The sequence below is a fragment of the Pyrus communis genome, chromosome 9 (assembly GCF_963583255.1).
Source record: "Pyrus communis chromosome 9, drPyrComm1.1, whole genome shotgun sequence".
Classification (NCBI taxonomy): domain Eukaryota; kingdom Viridiplantae; phylum Streptophyta; class Magnoliopsida; order Rosales; family Rosaceae; genus Pyrus; species Pyrus communis.
In genome coordinates this window covers 9,722,971-9,732,163 of record NC_084811.1, presented here as the reverse complement: position 1 = coordinate 9,732,163, position 9,193 = coordinate 9,722,971, and the positions used below count along the sequence as shown (strand labels likewise).

The window sequence follows — 9,193 nt, the reverse complement described above, 5'->3', positions numbered from 1 at the left end:
TTGAGGAAACTTACGGATGAACCACTTCAATAGGATTTACTGTCATTAATAATAGGTACAAATAGTAAGTTGGATATAGAAAAAGATTAGATGTGTTCAAATAAAATTTCCCTTCTACAAATGGTGGCGTTCATAATTTGTGATTCGCATGAGAGTTCGTAATCACAAGACGGTTATCCACTCAAGATCTTCCGCTAGGTATAACCCTACTCTTGAGTATTAATGTATGTATGTACATTCATATATTTGCAACATAAAATATATGGAGTTCAATGTAATTTTAGTTGATCACTTGAAGATTGATAAATCAGACACAAGTCCTAGAGTTTAATTTGATGATGAGGGCATGATTAATTATGAGGAGGTATCTATCGAGAGCCTTCACAACAAGAAGATTTTATTGCATCTAGAAAACCAAGAATGAATATTTTAGCGCTTTTTCGGTGTAAGTTAGAATATAATTCTTTACTCCAGATTCTTCTTTGTAATTATTGTCAAATGTATATTTGTGATTGGTATTTGTATTTGTATTTAGTGTAGGTATTCTTCCTTAAATACAAATGCAAATATGTATCTAGTATAAATCTTGGTGTTCTTGTTGTAATAAGTTTACTTTCTCTCTTGCATATTGCTATTTTGTTCTGCACATAATCTTTTTCTTTTTTTTTAATTTTTAAACAACCCATACCTAAGAGTGAGGTAGTTAGCTAAGCCTCATAAAGAGCTAATAATAATATGGTTCAAATTTGCCTTTTACGAGAATTAAACCTAAAATCTCTCATTCACAAATGAAGATGATTACCACTAGACTGTAATATCAAGTAGCGGTTCCGCACATAATCTTAAACGTATTGGTTGACGCCTCCGCACAACACTTTCTGCAAGGGCCAAAGGGCACTCAACGAAAAATCCCCAAAGGGCACTCAACGAAAAATCCAACACAGCATTCCTATATGCTAATAATTTTGCACGATCAAAATTTACAACCTAAAGATATATCTATCTTGATCCCTTTATCCTTCATACACTATCCAACACGGCTAAGAGTAAGAGTTGTAATAATGCAAACCCGATGTACAACCTAAAATTACGATAGGAGATGAAAAAAAAAATATTTACACGTCGTGTATGCCAACCGAATTACTATCGAGCAGTTGGCCGGGCGATAGACTCATCGATCGACAAGAAATTGTCATTTCTGCCAAGACCCAGGGAACCTGTGTTCAAGGAAGAAGGGATTGAATTCTTTGATGCATCAGAGGAACCTTCTCTTACTGCTGCAGCATCCCTTTCCATTGAGATTGCATCTTGGATTTCCTTGAGAACTTCTGAAATGGACGGCCTCATAAATCCGTACGCTTGAACACACATTAAGGCTTTTTCGGCTATCTTCCACATTGACTGGATGTCGTATTCGCCATCCAGTGAGGGGTCGATTATTCCTTGAATGTCGCCATTCTCAATGTGTAATTTTGCCTGTGACAACCATTTTCACAGGTAAGAAAGGGAGCAACTCACAATAATGGTAATATGCCAATGTTGATCAAAAGTTTACGGCAAGTGATAAAAAATTTCAAATACTTCATTGCAATGCAAAGCAAACTACACTTACCCATTGCACTATATTACGGCAGTTAACACCAAAGTTTTCATTAGAAATTGCTTCTTGACCTGATATCAGCTCAAGAAGAATGACACCGAAACTATAAACGTCACTCTTGTCTGTCAACTGCTGGGAGATGTAATACCTGAACACCAATGAGAACAAAGAAGTCATTTTAACACTCAGAAATATGGGGTAAGAAATGAAATTGTAAAACAGTGCGTATAACTATTGTGCCGTCACTACAAACCTATCTCCCAAAGCGTTGACAGCTTATAACACAAATTAATTACTAATTGGAGCACTCTACCAAAGCCATTCAGCACTTAACAATCCCATGACAACAAAGCAGTAACATATTTATTATTTAACTTATCTCAATGATGGCAGATTTGATCTCAACGAAAAACATAAACTTTTATGGAAAAGAAGGCCTTACTCGGGATCCAGATACCCTACAGTGCCCCGAACTTTGCTTGACACATGGGATGCTCCGTCTACTTCAAGTTTGGAAAGACCAAAATCTGAAACCTTTGCTCTCATGTGTTTGTCAATTAGAATGTTGCTGCTTTTCAAATCTCTATGAATGATAGCTGGAACACAGCCTGTGTGAAGGTATTCGATTCCTGAAGAACCACGAGAAAGACCATGTATAAATTTAACATACTAAGGAAGAAGCACTTTTTGCTGCTGCTTAAATTGAAAAGAAGTAATAACTAACAAGAACTTTCTAGCGTATTAGACCTTTTGCAGCATCTTCAGCAATCTCAAGGCGCTTGATCCAATTGATACTCTGTTCGTGTGTTAATGGGCCTACGAACAATTCAAAACTCGAAAACTCGTTAGCCATCCAAATTTCAATAGATTCCATCAACAAGAAGCAAACTTACCATAAAGATGTTCCTTGAGAGTTCCATTATGCATGAACTCGTAGATCAGCATACTTCTTCCATCCTCTTGGCAATACCCAAGAAACTGTACCAGGTTTCTGTGATGTATCCTTGAAAGAAGAGTTACCTAGATGATATCGAAGCATGTATCAGTCCACACAGTTCCAAGTTTTGATGTCCAACAGTAATACATCAACCCAAAGTGACAGGATATGACAACAATTACGAAACCAAATTTCTTTTATGAATGCAACACTTGAAGGGAACAGCGCGGAAATTTTAAAAAGATTCGTTTTTTCCATTTAGTTTCCAGAAAAGTTGCAAAATCACAATATTATACGATTTACAGGAAAATACATAATGCAAATTCGAGATTATGTAGAGACACTTCAATCCTTGCACTTCCCCGTCCTACTTAACTTACGGCTAAATATTTCTTCATATGCAAGGAGAATTTAATGAATTTTTCGACCCCAAGAAAAAGAAGAATCATCAACAGTTCAATAAATAGAAAGATACAAACAGGCACACAGTAGCAAACAGACAGGGTTGAGCATCCTAAAAGAAAGAAAAAGCAACCTGAAATGTAAAAAAATGTAAAAGATGTCCAATAATACAAAAACTAACCTCATTTGAAAATTCTCGCTTTCCCTGGTAGGAATTACTCGTTAGAACTTTGACCGCAATTTCCTTTTCATCCTTCATTTTACCGTAGTAAACAACTCCAAAACCTCCCGAACCTATTTTCTTCTCAAACTTTCTGGTAGCCTCTTCAATTTCAGAGTAAGAGAAGCAGTGTGCAGATTCATTAGGAGCATCACTCTTAGAAGAATGTATTCCTTGCGCAGGTTGATTCCCAAGATGGTCTGTAGCGAGTTAGAATAATGTCATTGCATTCAAGCAAACTGAAAATTAAGAGAAACAAAAACCATGTAAACCTCAAATTTGTTTCAGACTCATACCATGCTTGTAAAATTTCTTCCTTCCCTTGTGTAAAAGTATGCAAGATACAATAGTAGCTATGACCAAGACAGCAGCCCCAACTGATGTACCAATAATAATGTTATTGCGGCTCCTGCTTGTTTTCCCTTTCCGCAGATTAACATTTCCAGCGTAGCTGTCAGGAGACAACATAGAAGAGCGAAGATAAATACATTGGCGCAAGTCCTAGACAAGGCCCCGATGACTAGAATAGAGAGAGCAAGAGATTTGATGCAGCAAGATAAAGATATACTTGGGTATACTATACAATATACAGGATGAAGGATACAATTTAAGACGTGTACTTACTCTAGGACACTCTGATTTTTACTATTAATGAAGCAGATAAATATAAGGCAAGGTTTACACTGATTTTAAGCTCTAGAATTTACTTATGATTTTGTTCTTATGCTCTTCAGTTTTATCTGCAAAAAGTGATACTCACTTCATATTAACCAGTTTATCGAGAAGACTCGATGGCACTGTTCCGGTTAACATATTATTTTGCACATACCTGCAACATCAGATTCGCCCAAGATTAAGATCTTATATAAAAAAACAGCATGTCAGACATTGATTAGAAAAAATGAAAAATAAAACATAATGAGCAGCATAAAAAATTTCACGGGGTTACTTATTTTCCAAGTTCTGAATCATGATAATCGTCTATTTTTTTTTTCTCAAATAGACACAGAATGTTTGGTACAGTGTATCTTAGACTATCTTTACATATGCAAATGTACAACTACAAAATTACTGTTGGACTTAAACGATTAGGGAATGACCCAAAATGTAGTTCCCGCTAACATCTTATTTCATGTGTAGCCTCTTGTCCTTAGAGATGCAGATAGAGAGAGGTATAACTTATCAGACATGCTCCTTGCAATAAAAAAAAAAAGAAGAAACTGGAGAACGGAGGTCCAAGCAGCCTGAACTTTAATACCATGTTAGACAACTAATAGAGCCATAAACTTAAGTTGTCAGGAATGGGACGGCAATATATAACATTGATTACAACACTGGCACCCACACATTGAAGGTCTTTTAAGCAGAAAAATTACTGAAGTCTTTTATTGTATAACTTGTGCCAAAGCATGCGGTGGAAGCCACACTTTATATACTATCCACTATTTCAGTAAAATCATTTAATTAAATGATAAAAATATACACAAAGAGGGCCATGTGACTCATTGCTTGAAAGAACAACTGCCACAGTCTCACACACATTTTTTCCTTCAATTTGAGGTAAACTAAATGTGAGTCCCGGAACACTTACAGTTCCTTCAAACTTGGTAGGTTCGTGAAAGAGGAGAGGCTGCCCGTCAACTGATTGTTCTCGAGATGACTGTATAATGCAAAGCTATTTTATTAGTATTAGCTCTTTAAAAAGCATTGTTAGAATAAGTGAGATCACTTACATGATCTGCAAGTCCACACATCCAGTGAAATCAGGTATTGTACCAGTCAGGGAGTTCCCGTCAAGCCATCTGTAATTGGAACACAAATATCAACAACGACACTAAAAAGAACAAGTTTTATAAAACTAAATTTGAAAACACTCAATACCATTCAGAAATACAAGAATGCAATATGAAACTTACAACTCTTCTAAACTGCTCAACTTCGTCAAGTCTGAAGGGATATTCCCGGTAATATTCTTACTAGATAATTTTCTGCCAAGCAAAGTGATACAAAAGCAGTTGTCAGCTCGGAACTATATACCTATGCAGAAGCAGTAGTAATTCATACAATAACTTTAACTAGAAAAATATAAGCCATACATTTTAACTATTCTTGGTTGTGGATCTGAGTTACACTCAACCCAAGACCATGGAACTGGGAGGCATGGATCACCGCCTTCCAAAGTCCAATCTGCCGATGAGTACTGTGAAACAAAACTAGAAATAACAGCTCCTGAAAATCATACAAACCAAGTATCACATATAACAGGAAAGAGTCAAAAGATTTTTTTTCAGGGAATGATGAACAAGGGCATGCGCTTAATAGTGATAAATCGTGCAAAATTAGCAGTAAACATCATTGCATCAAGGGAGAAGAGAAGCCATAAACCATCCAGATACTACTGGGGAACTTACCATCTTGAGAACCATCATTTATTTCCAGATGTTTATTTATCTCCATTGCATTCAAGAGCGGTCCCCTGGAAGAATCGGCTGTTTTGGCAAATTTAAATGATAATACAAACGGAAGGGATAAGTTTGCAAACCCTGGTTCATAGAGACGATATTTTCCCTGAGCGTTCTCTTCAATATTAACAGCAGGTCTGCTGAGTTCAGTATTTCCTGGAAGTACTAGCCTAAACTTTCTAGACTCATCATCAGCTAAATCTTCAATTTCTGCTAAGTAGGTGTGTGCCCATCCAAAACTAGGAAAACCATCCAGGTTCAGCCGGTAAGTTAGTGTTCCATTTGTGCCAACTACAGCTGTCTGCATAACTTTTTCGGGTGGCCTCTCATCCCTATTAATGTCAATTGGCAACTTGGTTGACACTTTTTTGGTTCCAGCGGCAACGTCGACGAGGTAATTCGCTTTCTTGACAGAGTCTGATGTCCATATTCTATCGAAAGGGTCATCAGGATACCTGAAATTCACAGAATACATATCCTTCAAAATCACAAATCTTTGTCAAAGCGAAAAGAGTTCAGACTACAAACTTCCTAGCTCAGATATTCTATCTAAATCAGGGAATATTACAAAGTTTGATCTCACAGTAGTTTGTTACATACATTTGGACCAATACCTACTTCAAGAAGTAAGCCGTGAAGCCCTCCTAAGCAGATAAACTTAGCATACCTGACTGGTGTTTCATCATCTGCACCGAAATTAATCCTGGCAGAGACACTGAGATAGAACTGTTGCTCATAATCAGAATAGTACATGGAACCATTGAATTGTCGAAGCTCAAGAGTCGATATAAAAGGTTGTCCAGTCGTAGCATTGGATAAACATACACTGACAGTAGGACTCCTCGCCAGAAATATAAGCTCGCGCATCTCCGTCGTATTGGCATCCGAAATTACAATCGAAGACCAATGGGTTGCCCCAACAGAAATGTCAAATTTGGGATAAACGTTATTGCTATCAAAGTTACCATACAAGAATGTCGCTCTTAGAAGGTACCTAGTCCTACTTGTGACATTCAATGTGTAACAATATTTTCTCAAATCCGCCGGAAAGTGCCTCAACGTCGAGTACTGCTTCCTGGTCTCATTGGAAACAGCTATAGAGGACGTCTCGCCGAAATTGAGCTGATCAGGAGTCCACTCCACACCCAGATCATCAGTGAAATTTTCTTCACCTCCACAATCCAAACTCACAAACCCTGCTTCAAATTACACAGGAAGGAACTTTATACAAGGAATTTGGACTAACTGAGTATAACTAAAACATGGGTTCAATAAAAAAAATTAGAAACTTTTAATCAATGGCTGAATTCATTAAAACTTAAGCTAATTTTTCACTTCTAAAGTAATTTTCAGACAATTTAAGAACATGGTTTTTCTAAAAACTAAGAAAACAAGCTAAAATTGTACTAAAAATACTAAAAATTCATGCTTTATTAGGATTAAATCAGTTCAATAAAGAAAACACTGCAAAAAAAAAAAAAAATTCATGCAAGTAAAGTATAAAGATTCAAAAGAGAGAGAAGGGTACCTGGCGTTTGAGCAGAGGAAGGGACGACGAGGAGGAGGAGAGAGAGAAGGAGAAGGGAAACCTCCATGGTGGTGTGAAAAGTTGGAAGAGAGATGGAGAGACCATAAAAATTGGCTCCGAGGTAAAACTCGAAAATGATAGTGTGTGAGTTACGGAGAGATAAAGTTGCAAACGCACTGAGGGGATTAAAAAAATTTGAAATTAAAGATGGAAAAGTGAATCCAACAAACAAACCCGAATAATGGAAAATAAAATACACTGACAAACCACAGAAGTTAAAGATAATGGTGGATGAGAGAGACAGATTTTGGAGGAAGGAGAAGTCTCTGACGGGAAATGAATGGGGTCCAAGGTTTTTTTACATGGGGAAAGGCGAATGGTTGGCTACGTGGGGCCCAGAAGAGGAGAATTATAGTGCTTGCGACTTGCGGACTAAAGACGGCGCCGGCTTGGTCTGGGGACAAAAATGTCATAATCATTTCGTAATCACAAAGATTAATTATATTTATAATCATAAATTAATTATTGCAGATTATTTATAATCTTGCTTGCTGTGTAATGGATTCTTCATCGGTTAGTGGTTATATCAATCTTAATTAATACCAAAAATATATTTTTTTATTGACGCATTATAATATAAGATACTAATTTCGTCATTATAATATAATAGATACATTGATGATGTTTGTTTGATCTCTCCCACAAAATGCAATTTTTTTTAATTCTCAAAGTAATGGATTTGGTGAATATATATATATATATATATATATTATACAATAGTATATTTATTACATATAAATTATATTATATATAATATGTATTATTCGGGTCAGATTTGGAAACAGATACGGATCAGTGACTCCTATAACCCTATCTGAAACCATATCCGAATAATATTTTTGGTTTTTTTCTTATCTAAAATATAACTTAATTTTTATCCCCAAATTCGTACCATTCGAACGGTTATCAGGTTTAACGGTTTGAATTGTCATCTCTACTTGCGATTATGATTCTACAGTCGATTTGAATTATCAAGTCATATTGAAGGATCTTAAAAGGAAAGAAAAGATCAAAAGAGACCGTTAAAATGGAAATATAATTAGCATTTCTCTTTATATTTTAATTAAGCTTGTAATCACTAGCCGTGAAATAATGTATGAACTAGCAGAGAGCAAACACTTTGTGTGTGTGTGAACAATTTCTCTTAATAAGTGCATATTTTTTTCTATACTATTATTAAAAGAAGCCTCCTTGTCAACTTTTTCCCTTTTTTTCCTATTTTGCCCTCCCTTTTTTTCCTATTTTTTTCTATACTATTATTAAAAGAAGCCTCATTGTGCATCAAAAGTGAGGGCAAAATAGGAAAAAAAGGGGAAAAACCGCTCACCTCCTCCCATGTTCTCCTCAAGCGCAACCGCTTCAGTTCATTCAAACTATCCCAAAAACATCATGATTTCACTTATGTGTATGAAAAAAATGATGGTGGGACAATTTCTCTTAACAAGTGCATATTTTTTATCTTATGTAAATATTTCGATATAAAATTACTATTTTTCCCTCCTTATGTAAATATTGTGTATCAAAAGTGAGGGCAAAATAGGAAAAAAAGAGAAAAAAGTTTAAAAGATGCAAAATTACTATTTTGCCCTTCTCATGTCAACATTGTGTATTAAAAAATGAGGGCAAAATTGAAAGAAAAGGGGGCAAAAAGTTGACAAGCCTACTTCTCTTAATTAATATAGCGTTTGCCTACATACTTTGTATGTATGAACACATTTTTTTAGAAAAATGAGAAGGAGAGAGGGAGAGAGAGAACGTGGGGAGGGAGGAGTGGGAGGTTTTTTTTTTTGGTTTTTTTTTTGTTTTTAATTTTAAATCTTGGAAATATTTTAACATCACCTGTAGGTGAAGTTTTAATAAAAAGCAATAAAATTTGGACCTGTGAAATTACATTATTGCCCATCATTTTTTTTTTATGTGATAGAAGACTAAATAGTATTTTCACCCTTGACAAAGAGGGTTTCATTAATTAATAGATATATAT

At 35.6% G+C, this 9,193-nt stretch overlaps 1 protein-coding gene across 1 annotated transcript; it reads right to left on the bottom strand.

Moving 5' to 3' along the window:
- Nucleotides 1–929: 929 nt before the first annotated feature.
- On the bottom strand, nucleotides 930–7,405 carry LOC137745778 (probable LRR receptor-like serine/threonine-protein kinase At1g67720). Its single transcript, XM_068485790.1, has 15 exons — nucleotides 7,150–7,405; nucleotides 6,289–6,817; nucleotides 5,571–6,076; nucleotides 5,256–5,388; nucleotides 5,076–5,147; nucleotides 4,893–4,961; nucleotides 4,751–4,819; nucleotides 3,920–3,988; nucleotides 3,456–3,610; nucleotides 3,121–3,359; nucleotides 2,494–2,620; nucleotides 2,348–2,416; nucleotides 2,043–2,229; nucleotides 1,613–1,748; nucleotides 930–1,476 (listed from the first exon to the last, which is right to left on the bottom strand). The coding sequence occupies exons 1-15, from the start codon at nucleotides 7,214–7,216 to the stop codon at nucleotides 1,144–1,146; spliced, it is 2,760 nt and encodes a 919-aa protein (XP_068341891.1). The 5' UTR covers nucleotides 7,217–7,405; the 3' UTR covers nucleotides 930–1,143.
- Nucleotides 7,406–9,193: the final 1,788 nt, after the last annotated feature.